Here is a 26,365-nt window from a genome sequence, read left to right as displayed (position 1 = left end):
CCTCAGTGGCAAAGAAGCCTTTGGGCCGGTGTTTGCCCAGCGATGCAAGGCCACCAGGTCCAGGACTCTCGCTTGCACTGATGGTCTGCTGAGCTGCCGCCAAAATTTCATCCAGTTTGTCTAAGGGGAGGTGGAAAGAGGCAGTGAAATGAAGCTTGATTTGGCCTCGGGCAGAAACAGAGCTTCCAGGAGCCCATGCGGTATGTTGTATGAACCAGGACAGAGCACCCCCGCCTCCATTCCCGTGACCGAGGGCCCTTGTGGAGACAGAATCTCCAGCTCAGAAGGCAGGGCCCAGCGGTGGGAAGGGGTCAGGGCTGCAAATTGGCACATGAGGGAAGGTGGAGGGGAGGCAGAAGTGTCAGGGGAGAGGCTGAGTACAGAGGTGGGAGCTTGCACTTGATGGCTGGGGCAAGGCTGGGGTAGGAGATGATCAGGTCTGAGGTGGCGAAAGGGTGTGCAGGCAGGAAGAGGGCTGGAAGGGCTGAGCGCAGGGGCAGGGGGCGTGGCGCCAGGGGTCCTGGGGAGCCCGGGGAACAGGGCTGGGCCATCTTACTGAGTGCCATCTGATACACTGTCCGCTTTTTCTCCATGCTGGGCACCGGCGCCGGCTGCTGCTCGTACTCTGTGGGCAAAGGATGCGGATGAAGTCCAGGGGCGCCCCCGGCGGCGGGGCGGAGCGGGCTCGGCCAGTAGGCGTGGCCAGCGGGCGTGCGCAAGCGCGAATGGGGCAGTGAAGGGCCCGGGTCAGGGAGAGGGGCAAGTCCGCCGGCGGGATGGGGACGGGGAGGGCCCCCCCGCCAGTCCTGTGCCCACTCACCACTCTTCTTCTTCCAGGGGGAGACTAGCCCGGGGGAGAGGCAGTAGAGGAGCCAAGAGTTAGGACTTCAGGGGGAGGTGAGGGGTCCCCTCTTTGGAACACCCTCCTCCCTCAGGGTAGGGGCGGTCAGCGGCCTGATCTGCCCCCTGTCAGGGGAAACGGGACTCCCCAGGTCCACTCGGCCCTGTCTGGGGGAGGGGCTGGCCTTCCTTTCTGTTAGTGGGGGGTGGGGAAGCTGGTAGAGGAAGAGATAGAGAATTGGGGGTGGGGTGAGTTGGGGCAGATGGAGAAAACCGGAAAGGAAACAGGGACCCGTAAGAGGGATGTGCAGACCCAGAGAGAGACTCGACAGAGAAACAGATGTAAGAGGACAAAGGAAAGTTGACTCTCAGACGCCCCTTCCCAACGACACACACGCAGGCCAGAGAGAGTCTGACCCATGGACTAGGGACAGGATGAGGACAGGACCCCTGGTCACTAACAACACTAACAAACTCAAGGTCTGGTTCAGCCCTCCTCTGCCCCCCTACCAGCCCTCCCCAGCGCCTGTGCCCCAGCAGCCCCACAGGCTCACCCATCTCCTCCAGCTCTGAGGTCATAGACTTTGAACGCAGAGAAATGGCTGGAGGCGGGAGCCGCTTCGCCTGCTGGGGTGCTGAAAAGATGATGGTGGGGGTCAGGCATCAGTATCCCGAAAGAAGGCCCACGAACCCCCCCCCCCAACACTGCAGTGCTCCCAGATACCAGAGAATAACTGCCACCAGCATGCTGACTCCTCCCCTCCTCAGTTTCTCCCCCAGAAGGGTCATGAACAAGCAGTCTTGGGGAAGGAAAGGCCAGTGGTGGGGACCATTAGGCCATTAGGACCTCTGAGTATCTGAGCCTGGTGGCAGTGGGGTGCCCAGGTCTGGCCACACAAATGAGTGGAGAAGCACCTTTCTTATGGACAGCCTCATCCATGTCCGGGTGCCTGGTGACCATCACCACCTTGACCATCAGCGTGTTGCCCCCTTGTCGGATCATGTTCACCACCTGCCGGTGGCCAACCTTCACCACATTCTGCCCGTTCACCTGTGGCACAGATACCCCCACACCACACAGAATAGGTGAGGGGAGGGATGCTTTCAGCTTCAGAGTCGCCAACACAGTGGCCTCCAGCCTTGCCCTCCCCATCACCCCTTCTCTTTGCAAGGCCCTACTTCTCCTTTGGTAACTTTCCTGGCCCCAGGGCCGGGGAAGGGGCTGGGCTTACCCTATTCTCCCCTCTCCCCCCACACCTCCTCCGTGCCCCTGCATTGTGTGTGTGTGTGTGTGTGTGTTTGTGCTGGGGAACAGCTCTATTTTCTTCTTTTTTTTTTTTTTTAAGATTTTATTTATTTATTTGAGAGAGAGACAGTGAGAGAGAGCATGAGCGAGGAGAAGGTCAGAGGGAGAAGCTCTATTTTCTTCTGATGGTTCAGAGAAGCCTTTTGGAAGGAATCACTAAAGAAAGCAGAGGCTGGCTAGGGGGTGGCCTGGGGGGGCTGGGAGGTCTAATGCTGAAAGAGCGTCTGGATTTGGGCAGATTTGTTGTGGATTAGGAGGAGCCTAGGGTTTCTGTCACCAGGGTCCCAGGAAGAGAGCAGTATCTGTGGAAGGGGCGCTGGAGGTCAGCCCTCGGGAAGGCCCCTGGGGCTGGGGGTCAGGACTCACCTCGATGAGGAAGTCTCCCATCCGCAGTCCAGCTCGCCATGCCACACCCCCCTCATCCACAGACTCCAGATACTGCAGCGCCGGGAAGGCCGGGGTGGGGGTGAACTCCTCGATGGGGGTCTGCGCTGCAGATGGGAGGAGCCGGCGGGGTCGGAGGGGAGGGGGTGGAGAGGCCGAGCAGGGGATGGGGCTCAGACCCAAGTCACAGAGGCCTCACTGTAGCTGAGGGACCAGCACCCTGGGGGTGGGGTGGTGGGTGGGCTGGGGTCCCTTCCCCTGTCCATCCCCCTGGGTCAGAGAGCCCTTCTCCCGTCTCCTCCCCGGCCGGCACTCACCCTTGGCCCCCCGGAGCACGAACCCAAACCCCTCACTGTCCTTCTTCTGCAGCAAGACTGTCTTCTCCTTAATGATGTAATCGCTGGCAAGGGGGTGGGGTGGGGGTGGGGAGGTGGAGAAGGGATTATGAGACACGGGAGTCTGAGCTCCACCAGCAACCCAGTGACCTGAGCCCCCTGCTCCAGAGCCATTCATCCCACTTCCTATGATCTTCCTCACCCATTCCATGTGTGTTTGCTCACAGCAGCCCTTACAGGCCTCCCCCTCAGAGCCCAGAGTGCTTGCTCTCCCACTCAATCTTCCCTCATTCATTCATCTGTGCATCCATCCACCCATCCATTCAGCAAGCAGTTTCCAAGCCCACTGTGTGCGGGCGCAGCGCAAGGGATGGAAGATAAATTGCCAGATTACTGGACAGCCTGGCTGGAGGCCCCCCCCCCCCCCCCCCGCCACTTCCTTATCTGTGACCTTGAGCCCTCGGCTTTAACTTCTTGGGCCTCAATTTCATCTATAATGTGAGACAATAACAAGCCCCACCAGACGGGGTCGCTGTGGGAGTTCAGTATGCACGGTATTGAGCACCGTGCGCGGCACAAGCATGTACTCGGTAGGATTCCTTTAATGTCTTGGGTCAAATTACCAAGTCAACAGGACATGGGTACTTTGATGATAGCCCTCCCAACTCCTTGACCACGTATCTACTACAGTAACAGCCCCCCAGGTACCCAAGCCGATTGTAGCCTCACTTACTCAGCAGTGTGCAAGATGGTGGCCACTCAATTCATGTGATTATCTATACGCAAATTAATTAAAATTAAATTGAGAAGTTCAGTTTCTCAGTCTCACTAGCCACGTTTCAAAGTGCCCCGTAGCCATGTGTGGCTAGTGGTTATCAGGGCGGACAGTGCAGTTACAGAACATTTCCATCACTGCAGAAAGTTCTAGTGAGCCCCAGAGACTTTTCTATTCCCTGGTATACCCCCAGTGTATCTCCGGCCTGCAGTGGATAGGTTCTAGTAAAAATGCAAACTATCCACGAATATGCAGACAGTCGCCACCATCAGGCCACCAAAGCCTGTCGCACATTTAGGTGATGTTCACATACCCAAGAAAGTTCAATGAAACTCAAATTTTTTCCACGAATCTCAACACCTGCCCGGGGTTGCTCAGGTAACAGCTTCAAATCTTTGACATCACCACAATGTACCCCAAGATTATATATCCATTCCATTCCAGGAAGCCCAGTATACAACAGGAATACCCATCCACCTTGACTCCAATCCCACTACCCTTGGGAGCCCCAAGAATACCCTCCATCCACTAGAATGCACACCCTACTGCACCCCGAGCTTCCTGTGGTCACGTCTGAGACCCGTCCAGCACACATGCAGACCCGTTAGCAGATCCCAATAATATCCACCAGCCCCAACACACTCCAATAATAGTCAAGCGTGCTCCCCACCCACTTCAGTTACCTACCCCCACAGATTAGGCAAAACAACCCTTCACGATTACTCCAGTAGATTTCAGTAACACCCCCACACATCCCAGTATGCTCCAATAATAACTCCCCCTCACTTGGATCTCAGTGTATTCCCATAACACGCCCCCTGAACACATCCCAGCACACGCCAATAATACCCACTGTGCTCCTACTGTATTTCAGTACCGTTCCCCTGATACGCAAGCACCCCTGTGTACTCCCGTGACCCCCCACGACTTCCACTGTCACTGTCACATCCATATGTTTGCACCACAGCGACAGCGTTCTGCACATGCACGTGTATGGCAGCCCTGCCCCCGTCCCTCCTCCCCCCTCTTATCGTAACTGAGTGTGCTCAACAGCACATGTGTATACTGGGGCAGACCTAGCAACCGCTCTCTCTCCAGGTTCACCATGGTCCAGTCAACATGCCACACTATACCCACCATGTCTTCTAGATCTTATATTCAAGCCAGAGAGAGGCCACCTTTGTAGCTGGGTGGTAGGGGTATAGGAAGAGAGGAGGGAAGGAGTTCAAAGAGGTAAAGGAAGGGAGAGGAAAGGAGGAGGAAGAGGGCAAGGACAAGGTCAACAGAAATTGGTTCAGAGCTGCCTGCTCCTGACCATGCACTCTGCGACACCCACCTTTGTCCCAGCCTGACCACTTCCACTGAACTCTTACGCCCTTGTGCTTGCTTCGGCATCACATATACTGAACCCTTATGCCCTTGCTACCCTCATACCCCCTCCAGACCTCTAGGTTCCCAACAGGCAGAGTGGCCTTGGGACTTTGTTCATCCCTCATTTGCAACTGTTTCTTTTTCTTCTGTTCATGCCACAAACCCCTCTGTTTCCCACACCTTTCCCCTACCCCTGGAATCTCTCTTTTACCCCACATTATCTTCACACTCCAGACACAAGCCTTCCCCAAATAGACCATCCCCCCATATAATTCAACAGAACTCCCATGTCCATTGCACGCCAGGAAGAAGCCCTTGCTTTGTGCAAGGCGATATTTGAAACCCTCCACTTGGAAGTAACTCGGTTGTCTCTCCTAGCCAGCCTCTGACATAGCTGTAGTACTATTTCCACTTTATAGGTGAGGAAACAGAAGCACAGAAAGGTTAGGCAACTTGCCTAAGGTCACACAGCACGTAATCTTGGAAACACAGAAGAAATACTTGGATGGCTGCAGTTATAACAGTGTTCTCTCCACTGCACCCAAATACTTCAAGTGCATATATATCTGCCCCGAATTGGCCAGAAGCACCCACCCCTCGGTGCCTGAAATTATCCCAGGTTACGCCCTCAGCACAATGAGTGAAATTTACTGACCCATTGCTGAATGCCAGACGCCACTACACGCATTTAACATTTATCTATTCACACATTCTCACAACACTCCTGCGAGGGGTAACCGAGGCACAGAGAAGTAACATGCTCGAGATCACAGCAGCTAAAAAAGGGTCAAAGCCAAAGACTGAATTCCTCACAGGCAACCCATATGCTCCAATGCTCCAATAACGTCCAAACACCCTTGATCATCACAACACTGCCTCTGTTCCTCCCTCTCAAGCATCCCCATCCCATACAGGCTCCTTTCTCTCCGCACTCCTATGACTTTCTTGCTCAATCCCTGGCCATGGGATGCTTCCCTTATCCCCCTCATCCCACCACATTTTCCTCCATCCCACCACATTTGCCCCAACAGTTTCCCTAAACTCTGTGCTCCCTATCCTCTGCTCTTGTGTCTCTGCACCTTGCTCCCTACTCCTGCCATCTGAAAGCTCCATGTTGGCCCAACCCACCCTCATTAGCTTTCACTTCCCCTAACCCTCCTCACACCCCCACTGGGCCATCCCTCTACCTCCTATTTCGCCTCTGCATGCAGCCCATCCCTTTCCCCAAAGTGTCCTCCATGGACCTCTGTGACCTCTCACCCTTCTCATGCCCCCCTCACCCTTCCCTTCGCCTCACCCCTCCTACATCCTCTCCCTCCTCTGCATGCAACCCCACTGTGTGCTCTACAGCACCCTAGGTTCCTTTCATACTCCCCAGTCCCCCCGCATTCTGCTCCATGGAAGCTGCTTTCTACTTCTGCATCCTCAACTCACTTCCTCACACACCCTTCCGCCTCCTGGTACTTGCAGCTGCATTTCATTTACATTCCCTGCATCCTCTCTGTGTTCTCCCTGTGCTGCCTGAATCCCCACCCCCAAATCCTCCTCGCGGTTCCTGCATTCCCTCCTCACCCCATTTCTCCAAACACCCCACGCACCCTCTATGCTCCAGCAGCCCCCCGTTTCCCCCAAGTCGGTGTCCTCCGCTTTCCCCTGTTCCATTCTCATCGGCCTCCCTCCTCCTGAGACCCTCTAACCCCACCCCTGCCCCAGCATTCACTACCCACTCCATACCCCATTCAGGCTGGCATTGCTGACGACCTACCCTGCAGGAGCACACACAATGCTCTCCCCTAGGCCATGCCTTGGCGACCCCAGAGCGGCCTCCGGAGCTCAGCGGCCAGCTCTTGTTCCCCAGATCCCACACGCGGAGACTGCAGCAGCGTCCACTCCCCCCCACCCCCACCCCAGAGGTGCCTCTTACACACCCGAGATCCCACAGCCCAGAGCTGGCTGCTCTAAAAGGTACCCCCTCCAGTACTCAGCCCCTCCTCATGTACCCATCTCCATGGGTCTCTCCACGACCTGCACAGAGGCCCCCTCACTGGGAAGCCAGCCCCCTCCCATGCTGAGAAGTGGCACACACAGGCAGAAGCAGTTCCCCGGCAGAAGCGCAGCCAGAGCTCAGCACACATGCCCCACACCGGCACGGACCCCCTGGAGGCACGGAGAGGGGCACATGGGGACAGAGACACGCAGAGGGGGGGGTGGGGGGGAGGGGACAGGCCTGGCATGAGAGGATAGGTAATGGGAAACACAGCCGCAGTCCCTGGGACAGACCCACTCTATCTCACACACACACACACACACACACACACACACACTCCTCAGACAGCCTCTCTGTGGCTCCAAGTCACACACAGAGAGAGACACCACCAAACAGGGACACACAGATGGACACAGCTGGGGGAGGGGGGCTGGGAGCCCACCATCTCTCCATCTCTGTCAGTCAGTCTCTCTCTCTCTCACACACACACACACACACACACGCGCGCGCGCGTGCGCGCACGGCTGCAGGCAGTCACACACACGCACATCGACACAGCCACACTGACACATGCACAGTCGCACAGTGACACGCAGCGGAAAAAGAGGAGGGGAGGGGAGGCCGGGGGTGGGATGTGTGTGATGGGGGATGACTGTGAATGGGAGAGAGGGGTATGAATGAGGGGACTTGCCAACTCTGTAAAGGGGTGTGGGGAGATGAGGATCAGTGGAACAGGGTGCCTGAGGGGGAGCCACGGTGGCTCCCCACAGGGAGGGCTCCACAGAGTGGGGGCGGCGAAGGCGGCAGAAAGGGGTAGTGGGTTCCAAACGCCGGAGTGGGATCCGTTTGGAGGGTCTGACTGGGGGCAAGGTTTCGGAGGAAGACATGAGGGGGGTCTGAAAGGGCCTAGGAAGGGGGCTGAGGAGTGTATGTGCTGAGGGGGGCTCGGGGAGAGAGGCCCACGGACGGGGATGAGAGAAGGGTTGAGAAGAGGGGTCCTAAAGGGCTTATCACAGAGGGAAGGTGAGGGGAGAGCGAGTGGTGGGGGTGGCTTGAGGGGGGAGGAGTCCCAAGGCTGGGGGATTAGCGGCGAGGGGAGGGTCGTCACAGCGGGCCGGGGCCTCCCAGCCTGCCGCGGAGAAAAGGGGCGGCGCGCTCCGTTACCTGTAGATGTACCAGACGCTGCGCCGCCGGGGCCCCAGGGCCGGCCAGCTGGAGGAGAGCGCGGGGGGCGGCTGCGGCAGGGAGCCCCCACCAGGGCCGCCTCCGAGACCCCCGCCACCGCCGACCGCAGACAAAGCCATCGCCGCCGCGGCCCCGGCCTAGGTCCCGGTGCCGGCCGCCCCCGCCGCCGCCGCCGCCGCCGCGTCCCCGTCCCCGTCCCCGCTCGGCCGAACCCCCGTGTCCGGGCCCCCAGGCCCCGCCTCATGCTGACCCGCGCCGGGAGGGGGGAGGGGGAGGGGGCGCGCACCCTCCCGCGGGAGGGAGGGCAGGGCCGGGGGCTCACATGCCGAGGGGCGCGGGGGCGCGGGGCGCGGGGTCGGGCCGCGGCGGGAGCGAGAGGACCGCGGACGGCGCCGGCTTCAGCACCGCGGACAGCTCCGGAGGCGGGCGGCGGGCGCGAGGCTTTAACCCCTTGGCGTCCTGCGCCGTGTGGCGGAGGGGGCCGGGCAGGGGGGGAGGGGACCGGGAGGGGAACGCGGGGGCCCCCTTGGCGGGAGAAGGGGGAGGGGCGAGTCGCGGGGGGTGGGGAGAAGGGGGAGGCACTTCCGGTCTGGGCCCCCCCCCCTTAACCCCCTCCCCCCTCCTGAGCCCTCCCGCGCAGGTGCAGAGCGAGGGAGAGCGGAGAGAGACGCACAACACCATACAAGATGCCTCGCGACCGCGTGCGGGGACGCGCGAACCGAGCCCCACTTCCCAGGCAGGGATACCACGGTGAGAGAGGCCTCAGGAGGGGACGCACAGCCCCCCCATCGCAGATCGACACATAATGCACCCTGACACAGTCTGGAAGGGCCAGGAAGGGAAGGCTAGAAACATTGAGACTGGGCTCCAGAACAGTGAGAGACACCCCTCCCCCCAGGCCCAAAGAAGCCGAGAGGAGGGGCAGACACACACCGCAGCTCACTCCAGAGAGGAGAGAGCATAGACCCCCCAGGGGAAGGAGAGGGGGTGGCAACAGGCCAGAACCTCACAGCTCCAGCAGGCCCACAGACCAGGCCCCCTCAAGGAGAGCAGGGCGGGAGGCCAGAGGTGAAGAGGCTCAGACGCACCACACAGAGCAGCACATGCCAGCAGGCACAAGGAGGGAAGGAGAAGGGGAGGGAATAAAGTTGATGGAGCTAGGGGAGGAGAAGGAAGAAGCTGAGGGCAAGAAGGACCACCCCAATCCAGCTGGTGAGGCAAGTGATTCCCAGACTAAGGCCAAGGAGAGACCCAGAGAGACACTGTCAGAGACAAGAAGCAGAGGCTCATAGGGATATTTGGGGTGGGGGGGACCTTGATACTCACCCGGTGCCCAGAGCCAGAGACGTGCCAGGTGAACGCGCACAATGGTCAAGCGCCTCAGACACTCCGGGGGCAGGGTGGCACCCCAGCCCCACCCTCTCTCCCCATCTTGTTATTTCTCTCTCCCCAACCCCCTCACCCATCCCCACTGGCCAGAACACAGACACATAGGTTTGGACACATTTAATGGAAGGATGCTACAAACAAGGAGACCCTTCCCTGGATGGGGGGAACAGTGGGGGAGGGTGTCATCTTTCAAATACCAGTTATGACCATCCCTCCCCCACAGTCTTGCCCTTCTGGAGGCCCATGCCCTGGAATCCTTCCCTCTTCTGCCCTCCCCTCCCCCAGTGCCCCAGGTCCTGAATTCCAGATCAATTGGACAGATGCAAATGCATGCACATGATTTTCTGGGCTGACACGCAGGGACAGTGGCATGCACAGAAAGAGACAGACGTGTGCAGAAACCCACCTGTCCGTACAAGGTAAGCAGACACACTGACATCCCTGGAAACACTTGCCCTCATTCTCAGACACACAGATTCAAGGAAACACAAATGTGCAGTGCCAACCGCACGATTAGCCTCAATCGCACGCCCATAAATGACAGCCAAAAATGCACCCATGACCCTCTCGCTGTCATGGGCATCTCCAGGCACAAGGCTACAGGTCTAGGAGCCTCTTGTCACCCATGCATACAGACACGTGTCATGCTCACCTACAGAGACACGGGGGCAAGGACATACTCAGAGAATCCATACAAGGACACTTGCCAGTGTAAGATGTTCACGCACAGGGAAACCAGCTCTGGTCGTGCACACACAAGTCCACATATCCCCAGGCACCCCTTTCTTCCCATTCCTGACCCCATGCCCTCCCTTCCCCTCCCCTCTCACCTCCCTGGGCCAATCCCATCCATCAAGCTTCTGAAGCAAGTCAGCCAGCAGCCAGGGAGGGGAAAGGTGTCAGTGTGCCTGTCTCTCCACCCCCACCCCTCCTGGCCCAGCTCTGCCTGCCCCTCTCCCCAAACCCGTGCGAGGCATGGGATGCATACACTTCTGCTGCACATGACCGCACAGAGATGAGGCACACGAAGGAGAAAGGCCTCCAGCCAGCCACACACACGAGCTCCCCAGCCCCAGACAGCTCCATACTTATCTGTCCACCCCATTGGTCTTAGGCTACCCCAAAACTGGTCAGTCTCAGTGGCTGCCAAGGATGGTTTGGGACTGGGCTTGTGGTCTGAAGCTAATTCTGCCTTCCCCCACCTCTGGATTAAACTTTAGAGGGAGCAGAAAGGAGGCTTGGAGGTGGTAGACATATTTAAAGGTGGAATATGAAGGGAGGTTGGGGTAAGGGGCACCCAGGGGTGTATGGACATTTACCTTGGGGCATCAAAGCTGTCGTAGGAGCCCACAGTATAATGCCGGAAGAGTCTCTTTGCCTTGTCACTGCGGCTTTCTGCAGGAGGACAAAGGACGACCTTAGACCCTCACTCTGGAAACCATGGGCCCCACTCCCGGGGGTCCTGGCCCATGTCGTCCCCTCTACTCATCCCCCAGCGTCCCACCCCTGTCAGGAGAACCCCAGGATGATCAGGGACAACTGGAGAGTCCTCATTACCTTGTTTTCCTTCCTGGGAGCGGTTCGCCACCTCTTCTAGGCAGTCCGAGGGAAACCAGCCAACACGACCTTTGACCTGGCCTTCCCAGAAGCCTCCTTCCCCGATGCTAAGCACTGGGTGGGGAGCAGGGACATAGAAACACTTCTGTGTTTCTGTGTCGCCTCCCCAACTCCAACGTACTTGATGCACAGCCTTGCTACAATTCCCCAGCACCTAGCATAGGGCCTGGCCCAAGGGCATCCTTAATAAATGTCCAAGGAAGGGATGAGGGGTTGGCTGGAGAACCAAATCCTATCATTCCTGCATTCTTGCTTTCCGAATCCAATGGGGACATCAGAGGCACTGGGAGAAAGGGCTGTGTCTGGTGACATGGTCCTCGCAGGTTAAGTCCCCCCCAGGACTGACCCTCACCTCCCTTGGTAAGCAACCAGGCACAACTTGACTGTTCTATAATTTCCCGATGCCCTCTTAGACTCCCTAAGCCCTTCTGCAGTTCCGCCACAGCCCCCATTCCCTCCCACTCCCTCCTGGCCACTCAAATTTCTGTCCTTTGCTCCCAGCCCCTGCCCTCTGCCTCCTTTTGTTTCCCCTGGCTCTAGACGGGAAGAGATTAGAATCACCTCTTTCTTCCTCTCCACCCCTTGTCCCTGGAGGCCATTTCCTGCTGGCCCCATCTCTTAGCCACACATAGCACACATTTGCTGACTGGCTGTGCTGTGTGTGTGCTGACCGCTCAAGGACAAAGACGGACATCGGGAACTGCTAATGTCCAGTTCTCACCAGTAACCAGAACCCTAAAAAGGGACACTTTCGTTAAACCCCTTTTACCCACAGGGAAACTGAGGCTCAGAGGGCCGAGGTCATTTGCTCAGAATATACAGCTTATCGTCCACAGAGTCTGGATTTGAACACCTCTCTGCGTCTCCAGGGTGAATGCTTGGAGTCACAGTGTTTTGTGACCTCTCTGTTCAAGCGCTGTGTTGCTGCTGCTTCTAATACCGACGATCAAAGCAACAGTAACAAGGGCACGGTCTTCCATTTCTTCATTTCTCCTGGCTCTGTCTGCGCCCAGCCCTTCGCATACTTCCCTCACATCTACAGGGGTAGGTGACAACTGGTTTCCCATTTTATAGACGAAGAAGCTACAGCTAAACAGAAAAGTCCCTGGTCCCAGAGACGACTCAAGCCACACTAGGATTTGAATTGGGGCCCCCTGGTGGCTTTCTATGCTTCAACTGCCACCCTTGGGAGGATCTGAGGAGACCAGATTGAGGAGATGCTCAAGGTCAGGGAAAAGGAGCAAATGAGGGAGTAAAAAGGGCTCTGGGCTAGCCCTCCAGTGACCGGCTGGGTGGTCACGGAATCAATCATCCGTTCACCAAATGAGTATTTATTTAGTGTCGGTCATGAGTCAAGCACCAGGCTAGACACTGGGTAGAGTGCTCTTGGACACAACCAATGTGGTTCTTAACCTCGCGGTGCTTCCACGCAGGCACCGTGGGAGGAGTAACTCTGTGGGTGAGCGCACGAATGAAAGTTAAGGTCAGCCCTTCAGGGGAGAAGGACCAGGTGTCCAAAGAAAGGCCAGATGGGGGTCTATAAATCGGATAGCAAAGAGGCACCAGGACGGTGTCCCGGACAACATGACATATAGACTGAGACTGGAAGGATCCTAGGAGCTGAAGAGGCAGAGAGGGAGGAAACGTTCTGGGAGAAGGAACAGCATGGGAGAAAGAGATTCCTGGCGCCTTGTGAGGGAAGGAGAGAGTGCCATGGGATGAGGTTGGTGGGTGGGCAGGGGAGGGGCTGGCAGCCAGGCACAGGCACTGGGATTTGGCCTGAGAGCACAGGGAGCCTGCAGCCTCATTGGGATGGGGCAAACCTCAAGGGCATGGTGGATGGAGGCACGCTTTGAAGCAATGACATGTCCTACTGTAAGGGAAGGACATCCAAACCGGGCAGTGTACAGAAGTACTGGGCTTGAATTTCAGAAAGAAACTTGGAAGATACTGCACATGGGAGGTCGCACCCTCGGACCTTAGCTTCCCCTTCTTTCAAAACTCAGTCTCAAAGCACAGACCACACCCTCCAAGTGGCATGCATCTGTGCATGCATACCCGCTTCCCAGGCACCCTGCCTCTAGCGGCACTGCCCCTGGCCTCCAGTTTGCTCCTCTGTCTGGCCATTCATTCATTCATTCATTCAGCAGATGTGCACTGAGGCTTCCTGGGTCCTGGGTCCTGACACGGGCCCCTGGCCACCCAGAGATCAATGACATGTGACCTTGCTTTCAGGAACTCAGGCTACGGGAAGAAAGAACGCGAACAGATCCAATACATGACCCAGCTGATGCTCTGATCCCTGCACACCCTTCCATGACCCATGACCCACACAACCTCTGTCTCCTGTGGGAGGAACCCCCAGCTTTCCCAGACAGCCGGGGTCTCTCTCTCTCCTCTCTGAGCTCCTGTCGTGGGGGCTTGCTGAGGACCATGATCATTGGCGTTTGCTGTGTGCTCAGCATTGTCCTGGGTGCCTTAAGGGAACTTTTAAAATCCTCATCAGGGTCCCGTCGTACAGATGAAGAAACTGAGGCCCAGAGAAAAGTCCCTTGTCTGAGGGTGCCCAGCCAGGAAGCGGTAGAGCCGGGATTTGAACCCAGGAAGCTTGGCCCTCCAGCGCTACACTACTCAGCTCCTCTGCAGCTGAGAGTCGGCAAAGAACTGCTCCCCCGTCTCGCATTCACTGCTACGTCTGCTTGCTTCCCGTTTCCAAGCCTATTCTATCCAAGAACACACGTCACCAGCCCTGCGAAGTCTGCACGTGAGGGCTACTGGCACTGTTTTCCAGAAGCACACAGAAGAACCAAAGAGAGGCAAACTCCAGGAACGGCAGCCGCCGGCCACTCAGGGAGCCCTGGGCTTGGCCCTGGCTTCCAGCACCTGTCTCAGAGCCCCAGGAAACGAGCCCCATGCTGTTCCTCAGAGGAGAACACCTGGCAGGGGCAGGAGGTGAAGTCAAGGTGGCTTGGCCCCACGCTCCACACCGGGTGGCAGGAAAGACCATGGGTTCAGACTGGGGACTGGGGCAGGTCACTGGACCTGGGAGACCATTCCTTCAACTGTCAGAGGGGGTCCCGACACCCTCCTGAAAGGCCGATCCTGCGGGGGGGACCACTCCTACAGGGCATGGCATGGTGTTGGGGTCCCCAAATGCTCATTTTCCCTCTTTTGCCTCAACACGTCCTGCCAACAGGCGGCATTGCAGCAGCTACAATTCATGCTCAGGGCAGGGGGTGTCCAGGGGGCTCTCTGGGGTCCCCAGAGTATGCCCTGGACAGTCTAGGTCCTGGAGAACTGTTTGTCCTTGACTGCTTCCTCAAGTGGTTAGCTCACCTGCCCGACCCTCGCCCCCAGTCTGGCCCGGCCCTGCCCTGCCCGGTTACCTTTGATCTTCTCCCCCTTGCTCAGGGAGATCTCCCCCTCCGCTTGGGCCTGGTAGGACTTCACGGCCATGAAGGAGCGTCCAGGTACGGCTGAGTAGAGCTTCCTACGCCTCCCACGGCTGCCCAGGGAGCCCCCAGGGCCCCCCGAGCCCCCCGTGCCCCCTGCCGGCCCTTCCCTGGGCGTCCCGCTGGAGCTGCATACACAGAGGGTGTGAGAGGCAGGGGAGAATGGAGGGAGGGGGCACCTCTGGGAGAACAGGGGTCCGTGGGGTGGGGGGAGATGGAGCATCAGAGTGGGAAGGGGGTCTGAGTGGGCTTCCCAGCTCTGGCATCCTTAGGGGAAGAAGGCATTTGGGGGCTCCCTCTGCTGGCCCACTGCTGCCCCCCCCGCCCCCCCCCCCCGCCCCCTCCTCTGCCTCCTGGCTTCCGGCTCTGCCCCTCCCACGGCCCTGCACGCTGTGCCTGATTCAGCTTCCTGAAGTGGAGCTCTGACTGTGTCATCTCTCAGCTCCCTCACGAGCCTTCAGCGACTCCCAGCTTCCTCCTGGTGCAGGTCCAACTCCTCTGCCTGCCGTGCCCAGCCCGCCATGATTTTTCGCTCTTCCGTGTCCTCAGGACATACCGGCCAGCCACAGTCCCCCTTCTCCTCTTGCCAGCCTGACCTCTTTACCCCCGCAGAATGCCCCCTGCTCATCCTCCCCTCTACCCTGAGTGGTTCCTCTGCTCTGCCTCCTCTGGCCTCGTCTCTAAACTCAGATACCCTTCCCCAAGTCCCTTGTCTATCCCCACCTTATTTGGCTTTTTCTCACCTTGCCCTGTCTGTCTGTCTGTCCTCAGGGGCTGGAACCAACATTTCCATTGGGCTCCCCACCCCTGACTCCTGGTACCGAGCAGGTGCTTAGCTAAACTGGCACATTCCGGGACAGGTGCAAGACTGCGGCTTACAAGGCCCTTCCCTCCTCAGGAGGCAGGAGCAGGAGCAAGATCTGGAGGCCTGAGGGGGTGGACCAGGGCCTGGGGTGGATGGGGCACCAGCCTGGGTGGGGGCAGTTGCGGCTCCAAGGATAGGATCTGGTTGGGACCAGGGCTGAGCTTTCCCCTACCTGGGCCGTCCACGGGGCTGCCTCTTGGCCTCTTCAGGGTGCCTCCCGCGGGATGGGGAGCGAGCCCGTGCACCCCGGGGGCTGCTGGCACTTCGGAGGGTCCCACTGCTGAGCTTGGTGCTGGGGGCTGAGGGCTGTGACTGGCCCTGGGGCCCTGAAGTAGGGCCAGGGGCCCCAGAGGATGAGGTCCCCGGGGCGGCAAACACCATCCAGTCGGGCAGGGCCATGCTGGTATCACTGTTGGCCCGAAGCAGCGCTGGGGGCACCGTCAGCCCTGCGCCTGGGGGTCCCCGTCGCCGGGCTGCATACTTGGGGGACTCCTGGAAGGGCACTGAGAGGGCATAGCAGCAGGGGGCAGAAGGAGCAAGGGAGACAGGCAGGTGGAGGGGGTGTGCAGGCAAGGGAGGAGAGGCATGAGAGGAGAAAGACAGCCGTGAGAGAGAATGGGGAGTGGGAATTGCACCCCTTATTACCCTAATTACCCCTCATTACTATTCAGATAGTAGTCTCACTCACAGCCCAGTGACTCCCCAGTCCCCCCATACACCCCCAGCTACCCATCGGATCTCCCCTCAGCCCTACCCACCCCTGCTTCCCTGCTTGCTCACCCACATCCTGTTCTCGATGGTTTCGGATCAACTCCCCCAGTTCAAAATTCCCAGCGATCACTGCCACCTGGAGGGAGGGGGCACAGGGAGGTGGGGTGGCCCAGGCAGCAGAAGAAGAGGGTGGGAAGCACGGTGAGGACCCCTGCCCCCCAAACCTTCACCCCAGCAACTGCAACCCCTTCTCTCCCAAACCACCAGCCTCTCCGCCAGCAGCCCTACCTGTCCCACCTTCTTCACCCCCTGCCTTCTTTGTGCATCACCCCCTACCCCCGCCAGCCCTCACAGCCCCACACCTGGAAGGGGGTCTGTCCGTTGTTATTCTTCACATCCTTGTTGGCTCCTCGATAGAGGAGAATCCGAGCACAGGTCTCCTGAGGACGAAAGCGATGGTCGGTGGCAGAGAGTGAAACAAAAGGAAACCATGAAGATCGTGAGCAGACAGAGGCACTGGGCTGAGAACTTCAGGAACAACCTGATCTAAACCTGCCTGGCCCAGGACAGTGGCCACTTACCACACATGGCTCAAGAGCCTTTTAAATGTGTCCGGTCCGAACTGAGCTGAGCTATATGTGTAAACTATACACCAGACTTTAAGAACTTAGCATGAAACAAAATTACACATCTCTAATAATTGTTATATCGCTTGCACGTTGACAGGATAATATTTTTGGAAACCATGGGTTACTGAAATATGCTACAAAGATTAACGTCACCTGTCAATTTTTTTTAAAATGTAGCTCCTGGGACACTTAAAATTACACGTGTGACTCCTGTTACTGTCTATTGGACGGCGCTCATCAGAATCAGGGATTCTCGACCTCAGCACTACTGACATTAGGGGCCAGATACACCTTTGTCGTGGCAGCTGTCCTGTGCATGGTAGGACGCTTAGCGGCATCCCTGGGCTCTACCACTAGATGCCACTAGCACTCCCTTCTCTAGCTGTGAAAAAAAAAAAGGAGAATGTCTGCACACAGGGCTAAATGTCCCCTGGGGCCAGGAGTGCTGAAGTCCAGAGCCACCAACCCAGGCTTCATGGAGAGCTTCCTATGTATGATCCATGTCAGGGGCATAGCACTTTAGAGGAGAAGCTCACTGTATTGCCCAATAGTTCCACGAAATGGAAATTGCTACCCCCATTTGACAGAGGAGGAAGCTAAGGCATCACAAGTAGCCACCAGTCATGCAGGGGGTGACTATCAGCAGTTGGATTTGAATGAAGATCTGTCAGGCTCCAGAGTTTTTCCTCTTATCATGCATTCTGCTAGACCCAGAAGGAAGGGGGTGGACAGAGGGGGCCAGGGTTGAACAGTGGGGGTTAGGAATGCTATCCATGTCCAGATCGGTGCCTTCCTAATGTCAGCCACGTCACTCCCTCTAGATAAATCCCAGTGGCCTCACCATGGCCCTAGAGACTCCAACTCCACCTGGTTTGCCTGCTTTCCTACCTCCAGCCTCATCAACTTCATCTTCTGCCATCTTTGTTCACGCCCTCTACTCCAGCCACACTGGCCTCTTTCTTCCCCTGACAGGCATGCTCCTGCCCCAGGGCTTTTGCACCTGCTGCTCCCTCTGCTTGGAATTAATTGTCTGCCCCTAGATTTCCACATGGCTCATTTTCTCACTTCATTCAGGTTTCTGCTCAAATGCCACCTCTTTGGAGAGGGTTTCTCTGGCTACCTTGTCAAAATAGCTCCCTATCCTGTTCCCTGTTTTATTTTTATTTATACGATGCCCACTACATGCCAGGCATTCTTCTAAGCCAGTATTAGCTCATTTTCTTCATGACGCTATCTCCCTCAAATGACATTTCTCTTTCACTTGTCTCATTAGCATCTCTCCCCCACTACCTCGTGAGTTTTACATAGGGGCACCCAGCACTTGGAATAGTGCCTAGACCACAGGAGCTGTCCAATAAACTGTTACTGGAGTCTTCCACCATTTGTCTTGCCTGACCAAAGCCAGCCTGGCCCCAGATCAACTCCCCTCTCCAGCTCCCCCTGATGCAATTCAACCAGCATTCACAAAGCACCCTTCGGTCTCACTCTCTTTGCGTAACAAGCACACCAAGGATGCTTGTATGGTCCCGTTCTACAGGACAGGCTCAGAGAGGGCAAATCTGTGCCCAAAGTCACACAGCCGGGGAGTGGAGCAGCTAGAACTCAAATGTGGCCTCTGAAGCCCAGGGCTCATCTAGGTCTTATGGGCATACAACGCCGATTGCCTAAGTCGATCCCTGAACAGCAAAGTTAGCTCAGTTTTCTGGGTGTGTTTGTGAGGGTATGAGAGTGTGTGTGTGCGTCCAAGTAAGTGTGTACATGCTGACCCCCAACTAGACTGTTAACTGCTGTTTGTGTGTTTTTGCGTGTCTGCCCGCCTCCACCATTGCCTTGCCCAGCCCAGGCCCAGAACATCTCCTCCAGCCCAACCAGCAATGCAACCTATGCCTTGAGAACCTCAATTTACTGGTGTCCTAGCACTGATCTCACGGCACTGCAATTCCTTGTCTACACAGCTGCCTCTTTGCCAGGTGTGAACGCCCCCCAGCTCCCCAGACAGGCACCATGCTGAGTCCGATTCATCTCCCATTGGTAGGTGCCCACGAAACATGCACGGGGATGTAGGAGGAGGAAGGACATGGAGCCGAGTCACTCAGAATTCATTTGTTCAAGTCATTCATTCACTGAGTCATTCAGTCTATTGCAAAGAAAACACCTGTTGAATATTCTGAGGGGGGCTCTGTGTGGTCCTGGGGCAAATTCAAGGTAGCCGATTCATAATTCATCCGTCTGCTCATTTATTCAACATAGAGGCACTGAGGCCGAGTACGACTTACAGCCTCGGGGCTGAGTGAATGATCAAACAGCCCCCACCCTTGAGGAGCTCATGCCTTTCATAAATATGAACCTGACCTTCACCAGCAGGGGAGAGACCGCCATGTCAGGAAGCCCGTGGGGGAGAGTAAGGAAATCGGTCAGACCTAGCTCCGGCCTTGGGAAGCTTAAGGTCTGAGAGGGCAAACGAGGTAGGGAGAAGCACAAAACAAACTCTCTCTGTCTCAACATGTACTAGCTAAGCACCATGCGAAGCCTTCCATCCATTTGAGCCTTTGCTCCGTAGGTGTTACTGACCTGTTGCACCGAGAGAGAGGAGAAGCTCAAGGAGGCTCCTCCAACCAAGGGTAATTGCTCCCACACTCTAGTTCTTTATACTAAGTTTTCCCTGTTGAATTGAATGATATAGTTTCCGTGTCCTGATGAACAATGCTTCCTTCTGGGGATGAGCGCGCAACACACATGGTCTTTCCTCCCCTTCAATCAGCTGACGTCATCCCCACGGCACGGAAAGGACAGAGCCTAAGAGAGGGCTTGTCTGGGGGGGGGGGGTGCGGTCTGTCCACAGGCCATGCGCTGAGGCCATGGAGCGGGGGAATCAGGGGACAAGAGAGACAGAAACACTGGGGAGGGGACATGACAGCACCGCGTTGGTTGGGTTTGACAAACACAGAGTTCTCCCTCGGCAGAGCAGACTGCTTGCTGCCACAAGGCAGCACCTGGCTACCTGCCACATTCCCAGCACTGCAAGTTCTGATGAGGCAGAAGGGGATGGGGCTGTCTTGGAAGACTTCCTGGAGGAGGGGGAGAAGTGGTTGGCAGACCAGCACCAGCATGCCAAGCCCCGCTCTGCGGAGTCCCGCAGAGGGCAGGAAGGCCTGGATAACAGGGAAGGAGACTGAGGGGCTGATTCGCACAGGATCTCCTAGGGCTGGGGTCAGCAGGCTGAAAGTTACAACTTGCTGGTTCTGGTTCTGGTTGGTGAGGCCCCTGCTAGCTCTTTCCGGCTCACCTCCTCCCATGGCTCCTGAGGTGGGGGCCATCCACCCAACCCTGAATTGCTACAACTTGCAATACACTCTTGCTCCCTTCTAGGATGTGGTTTGGCCTTTCCTCTGTCCCCTGCAGCGCCCTCCAAAAGGCACTGCACACAGCAGGTCCTCCACGAGCAGCAGAATGGAGACACACAGGAAAGGGGACCTGGGGAGCAACTCTCCCATCTGGGGATGGTCCTGATGTGCTCTCTCCCTTCTGGTTTGCTACCCAGGCTGTGCCCACAGCCTGGGACACCCTTTCTCCCCTTCCGATTCAGCTGACTCCTGCTCATCCTAGCACTGGTACTGCATTTTCTGGGGGGCCACTTCTACCTCAGCCCCAAGGCCAAGCCCAGGCTCGGGCTCCCATGGGAACCCAGATCCCCTGGGACCTTCCTCCCACTGCCCTATACCAAATGGGAAGTCCTGCCTGGCTGGAGGTGCTATCTGTCTGGCTCGCTACCTAGTCCTCAGCACCGGGAAGGTGCTCAGTAAATATCTGTTGAATGAATGAAGGCACAGATGAACGAACGAATGAAACAGTGATGGAACAGGGGGTGCAGGGAGGCTGGGAAGCTGGGGGCAGGAGGAGGGCCCCAGGCAGGCGCTGCCAGAGCAGACCTTATTGTAGAGGGCGCAGATGTGCAATGCCGTGTTCCCCGAGGCGTTCTGGGCTCCAGGCTCAGCCCCGTAGAAGAGCAGGTGTTCCAGGTGCTGAGAATGACCCCGCTGGCAGGCCTGGGAGGACAGGGAATCCAGAAGGCCACATCAGAGTCTCCCAGCCATGGCATCTATCTCTAGCCTGAGGCCAGCAAACCCTCCTTCTCCCTCTCTTCTCAGCCTCCATTCCTGCCCAGGGGCCCAGACTATCAGCTTCCCGGGTCATTCCAAGACTCAGGTGACTGGTCTGGCCCTGCAAGAGGCTCAAGAGACCATCGTCAGCCATCTCAGGGATCAAGATGTCCAATGTCCCCTGTCCTTGCCTTTCCCATCTTTTTCTCCTTGGAGACCATGCTCGTCCCACCCCCACGCTCTGTGAGGACCCCAGCATCTGGATCCCCAGCTCTTTGCACCAGGGTCTCTGATCCTTGCTCTGGTCAGGGCCCAGGCACACCCCCTCCACACATACCCCCCCCCCCCAACCCCTCCTGGCCGAGTCTGGAGCACCTGGTGAATCTCCTGCCAGCCGTTCTCATCAGCTATGCCCAGCTGGGCCCTGTTGTAAAGGAGCAGCTCACAGCAGCGGGGGTCGCCCCCCACCATAGCCGTATGGAACAGAGGGGTCAGGCCTCGGCGGTCCTTGTAGTTGGGGGAGCCCCCAAGGTCCAGGAGTGCCTGAGGAGGGAGACAAGACAGAAGACTGTCCCACTAGTCCTGGCTCAACCTGAAGGGACCAATGGGGCAGAGAGTCTTGGGTGACCCATACTGGCCAAGGCTGTTTTGGGTTCTGCCACGATGCCCTTGTACGACCTTGAGGCTGGCTCTTCCCCTGCCCTGTGGCTGACTTTGAATGAGACATGGAAGGAGCCTGGTGCCTCAGCGCCTCATCCTAGAAGGAAGACAGTTGGGGGACCATGGGAGAAAATAGTCTGGACGCAGGAGGACCCCTGGCCAGGCAGGAGACGTAGTTGGGACCAGCATCCCAAAGATGGGATGCAGAAGGAAATCTGGGAAAAGGTTAAGCTTGGACCAAGGGGAGTCGAGCCAGCCTCGCTGAGGCCCGGGGGCTGGGGGACAGGGGGCATCCCGCTCCAGGAACAGCTCCGGGCACAGAGGCTGGCGGAGCTGAGCATCATTAGAAAAGTGTTGGCAGCAGCTGTGCGAGGACAGCCTGCAGCCGCGCTGTCCACCAAGACGTTTGCAGGAAACAGCCTACAACCGCCCCGCCCATCCAACACGGCAGCCACACGTGGGCTCCCGGGTGCTCGAATCTGCCAGTGAGCCCGAGAAACAGAAGTGTTCGTCTTAGTTCACTTTAATTAATTTACATCTAAACAGCCCCATGTGGCCAGTGGCTACAGGACTGGACAGAGTTCGTCTGGAGGCCGGGTGGTGGTAAGAGTAGGATCGGTCTGGGGGGGAAGGGAGCAGACTGGGGGTGCATCCAGAGGGCCTAAGCAGATCTCTGTGGCTGGCGTCTGACTGCATTTAGGGCCTTCAGAGCAGCTGGAAAAGGGAAGGGAGGGTCCATTCCACTGGAGCATCTGTGAGCTGGGGTTTTATCAACAGCTACATATCTCTGGAGGCGGTCTATCCTGACCTGTGTACGAAGAGGGATCAAGTGCCATGGGGGTGAGGGGAGAGGAAGAGGATTTTAAAGTGGAGATGCGGGTTCATCTACCTGGGAGAGTGCATTTTAGTCACAAAGCATGGGGAAGGGCTGCGTCTGCTTCCGAGAGAAGGGGAATGAGCCCCAGGCCGGAAGGGTAGGTGAGGGGCTGCATCTGGAGGTATGGGGGGCAGTGCCTGGGGAAGGTATGTGGACGGGCTGTGTTTGCAGGGAATGTGTGTGAGCACACGGAGCAGTGTCTGCATCTGGGGGCCCAGCAGGTAGCTCATGGTGTACTTTAAGGAACAGAGGAGGGAGGGTCGACACTTCAGGGAGACAGAGGCAAGGTTGGGGGTGAGCTGGGTCAGAGGGAGCCAGAATGTCTGGGTAGCAGGAGAGTATAGATATTAGGATCTCCCTGGGCTCTTCCGGGGGAAAGCTCCGTGTGACAGTGCCCCGCAGGGTGGGTGCACCCGGGGAGCAGCAGAGGGTCTCAGAGTCCCTTGGAGGAGTGAGCACGGGGGTTGTGTGTGTCAGGCTCTGGAAAGGGGCTTTGTATTTGGGACACGAAGAGAGACTATTTTTAACTAATCTAAAGAACTGAGCCTTGAGAGAGAACAAACGGGAAAAGGAGAGGAGTCTGAGGGAAGAGCAGAAGTGGCATCCCACGGGGACGTGGGAGGGGACATCCAGGAGGCGAGATGAGAGGCAAAGGGGAGACCAGATGGTCTTGTGGGGTCAAGGGAGATGAAAGGGAGGAGGAGGCTGCGTCTGGGGCAACTCGCTGCAGTTCAACCTGTTAGGGAACCACTGCAGTCTGGGGGAGGGTCCCGGGGGTCTGGCACCTCACCGTGAGAGCGAGGCAATGACGGGCACATGCAGCTTTGTGCAGTGCTGTCATGCCATCCCGGGCTCGGAAGTCGATGTGGGCCCCTCCCAGGCACAGGGTTCGAATCACTTCCACGGAGCCTTCCGTCTGGGCAGCCAGAGTCAGGGGGGTCTCTAAGGGGCAGGAAAGGCCAGTCATATGCAGCCCTTATGCCTCATTCTGGGCTCCCCATCAAACCTCTTCCAAAGCACTTGGTTCCCTCCCTACCTCCTGAATCTGAGTCATGATAATTGGGGTCCAGCCCCTTGTCCAGCAGCCGCGCCACCTTGTCAGACGTCCCGAGCTGCACGTACTCCAGGAACTTCTTCAACCCCGTCTGAGCCATGGACAAGAGAGAGAAGACAGGCCGGTCAGGGAGCAAGGGAAAAAAGCTAGGGTCCCAAGCAGAGCTGGCCAGTGGAAATACACAGCAAGCCGCATGGGGCATTGGAAAGTCTCTAGGAGCCACCTTTAAAAAAAAAAAAAAAAAAAAAAGAGGAAGGCGCACTGTTGATTATACCAAAATTCATCTTAATGACCTATCTTTTTAACCTAATCTAGCCAACATACTACCGCATCAACAGGTAATCCATAGGAAATGTATCAAGGAGAGAGTTTACTCTTTTGGGCACCGAATCTTCAAAATCCGTGGGCATTTCACACGGGCAGCGAGGCTCAGTTTGGACCTGCCGCACCATAAGTACTTGGGAGCCATATGTGGCCAGTGGCTACCAGAGTGGCTGGTGCAGGTCTAGAGGGATGAATATTTGGGGGAGGACAGAGAAGAATGCATGAAGGGGTCAGGATGGGGCATGAGGAGGGGACAAAGGCTTTTTTCCCAAGTGTCAGGAAGCCTTCTCTTCACCTCTGGCTAAAGCAGCCCCCTGGTTTCCTCCCAGGTCTTAGGGGACCAGGGGAGACACAAGAGACATATATATGGTCAGAGGCCTGGAGGGCAACATGGCTCCATGTGGCCAGGGGTGGGAGACATCCCGGGAAAGTTTAGTCTATAGGAGTGGGGGAACTGTGGAATATCTCAGAAACAGCCCTGAGGCAGAGGGACACTGTGTGTCGGAGTTCAGGCCAAGTGGGGGGAAGCAGGGGCTCTGCGTGGATATGGGGGACCCAGATATGAGATAGCAGAGTCCAAGGAAGAAGAAAGTAAGAGGAAGGGGGAAATAGGGGGACCTGGCCAGAGCAATGAGAGGCAGAAAGGGGAATGAAGAAGGGCTATGATGGAGAAAAAGGGGTGTCATTTGGGGCTGTCCCAAATGCAAGACAGCATTCTCGAGCTAATGGGGGAGCCTGGCAGAGGAACAGAAGGGGCTGGGGAGTGTGGAAGTCTGTGGGGAAGAGGTGGGAGAGGAAGTGGGAAAGTGGGGGGGTCCCGGTCTCTGTGGGGGATGTTGGTGGGTAAGCTCCAGCAGGGTTCTCTCACCTTCGTGTGCAATTTGGCCAGCTGCTTCTCATCCAGGTTGGTCTGCTTGTAAACCCGGGTCTTATAACGGAACTGTGGCCAGGGGGGTATGAGGGGAGAGACACAGAGACTTGGAATCAGGGACTTGGGGAGGAGGCTGGACTCTTTTTGAGCTAGGGGGAGGAGGGCTGGTCATCTCAGGGTCAAGGTGGAAACAACCCTGGAACCTCGGCTGGGCAGGCTGAGGAGTGCGGGGCTGCTGTGAAGTATGTGGACTGCAACCCCTGACTTGGAGGAGTGGGAGTCTGGACCCCGCACAGAATGTTCTGGAACACCTATGTAATTGTGAATCCTTTCCCACTTTGAAAGGCGAGGAGAAGCTTGGGGCAGGGAAGTGACTTGCCCAAGGCCACTCTGTTGGTCAGAGGCAGAATAGGTTGTCCTTTGAACTCAGGCCTCTCTGTCTCTACCGCTGAGAAGGAGATCTGGAAGAGCCCACCGGCTTTTCCCTTGCAAGGGCATGATGGGGAAAACAACGGGGCCTGCCTTCTCTCCTCTGTGACCAAGCTGGGCAGACTGTGGGCCTCACCTCCAGGTAGGGCACCCCCTTCTCAAAAGACTGAGGGTACTCCCGGAGCAGCCGCTCCTCCTCCAGGAAGTTGGCATCGCGGCCTGAGGTGGCCGGCTGGAACAGACCGTAGTTAAGCACGTCCTGCAGGCTCTCGCTCAGGGCGCAAAGCACCTGCTGCTTGGCTGTCCAGATGGTGGCATCAGGGTTGAAGCGCAGACATTTCTGGTTGGGGAGGTGACAGGGAGGAGCCTGAGCTGGTTTGGAGAGGGGGTGGGGTGATTCTGGGGACAGGACAGGGACCCTGGGTTGAGGGGATGCTGTGGGGGTCTGGAGAGGGGGCCCAAGTGGGAGAACGCCCCGCACCAGAAGCCTCCTCCTGTGGGTTGGGGTCCCGGGGCCCTCCCGGCTAGTGGGCAGTTGGTAGGTCACTCACTGTCTGGTGCAGGTCCGGGATGCCAATCCTGAAGACCATCATGCTGAAGTGGGCGTCGTCTGGGACAGACATGGAGCGGCCCTGGAGGCCTCGGGTGGAGGCCAGACTACCAGGTGCTCCGCTGCCCTGGCCCCGGGTCCCCCGGGGGCCTCTGCTGGGCCCGTCTGGGGAGCTGTCGGACTCTGAGCCCCCCTCGGGACACTCGCTGGCACTGTGGCGTTCCTCGTCCTCGCTTGACGCGGGGCTGTGGGTCATCGTGGGGCCACGGGGCGACAGGGGACAGCAGCATCACAGGCGGCTGCCGGGGGGCCAAGGGCAGCTGTCAGATGGAAAGCCTGGGACTCTTCCCAGGCCACAGGCAAGTCGTGGACAAGCAGTCTAGGGCCGCTACCCTACGTGCCCCATGCAGCCAGGAAGGAGGTTGGACACACCCCCAGATACTCCTGCCATCTCTGCTCACACACGCCCATCCCTACCATGTTTCCAATGCGTCTCCTTCCCTGCCCTTGGCCCTGCTCGCAGCCCCCCACCCCTCCTGCGCCCCACTTTGCCGCTGACCCAGCATGGCAGTGTCCCAGAAACCGCAGAATCACCGCGGGAGCTACTGGCCCACTTTGGCAGGCCACGGAAAATGCAGCTAAAATTAGCTGAGG

At 57.5% G+C, this 26,365-nt stretch overlaps 1 protein-coding gene across 5 annotated transcripts in view; it reads right to left on the bottom strand.

Annotated features, from left to right (window-relative positions):
- SHANK1 (SH3 and multiple ankyrin repeat domains 1) overlaps nt 1-26,365 on the bottom strand; it is a 46,772-nt gene that overhangs the window by 17,857 nt on the left and 2,550 nt on the right. For 3 of the 5 annotated variants that reach the window (XM_059151017.1, XM_059151013.1, XM_059151014.1), the window contains exons 2-22: nt 25,713-26,010; nt 25,298-25,501; nt 24,730-24,801; nt 23,520-23,628; nt 23,274-23,425; nt 21,322-21,489; nt 20,776-20,892; nt 16,580-16,657; nt 16,287-16,353; nt 15,679-16,009; nt 14,576-14,769; nt 11,130-11,243; nt 10,892-10,967; nt 10,403-10,432; nt 2,848-2,930; nt 2,513-2,637; nt 1,756-1,891; nt 1,395-1,475; nt 821-844; nt 557-625; nt 2-120 (exon numbers count right to left, since the gene is read on the bottom strand). In XM_059151017.1, coding sequence (XP_059007000.1) covers nt 2-120; nt 557-625; nt 821-844; nt 1,395-1,475; nt 1,756-1,891; nt 2,513-2,637; nt 2,848-2,930; nt 10,403-10,432; nt 10,892-10,967; nt 11,130-11,243; nt 14,576-14,769; nt 15,679-16,009; nt 16,287-16,353; nt 16,580-16,657; nt 20,776-20,892; nt 21,322-21,489; nt 23,274-23,425; nt 23,520-23,628; nt 24,730-24,801; nt 25,298-25,501; nt 25,713-25,967 — 2,604 coding nt within the window. In that variant the 5' untranslated portion in view covers nt 25,968-26,010. The remainder of the gene's footprint in view (nt 1; nt 121-556; nt 626-820; nt 845-1,394; nt 1,476-1,755; nt 1,892-2,512; nt 2,638-2,847; nt 2,931-10,402; nt 10,433-10,891; nt 10,968-11,129; nt 11,244-14,575; nt 14,770-15,678; nt 16,010-16,286; nt 16,354-16,579; nt 16,658-20,775; nt 20,893-21,321; nt 21,490-23,273; nt 23,426-23,519; nt 23,629-24,729; nt 24,802-25,297; nt 25,502-25,712; nt 26,011-26,365) is intronic. The other 2 variants (XM_059151015.1, XM_059151016.1) reach the window with 2 other exon arrangements.

Source organism: Mustela lutreola, chromosome 16, assembly GCF_030435805.1.
Source record: "Mustela lutreola isolate mMusLut2 chromosome 16, mMusLut2.pri, whole genome shotgun sequence".
NCBI classification, from domain to species: domain Eukaryota; kingdom Metazoa; phylum Chordata; class Mammalia; order Carnivora; family Mustelidae; genus Mustela; species Mustela lutreola.
The sequence above is the reverse complement of the archived record's forward strand: the minus strand, read 5'-3'. Positions and strand labels throughout refer to the sequence as shown.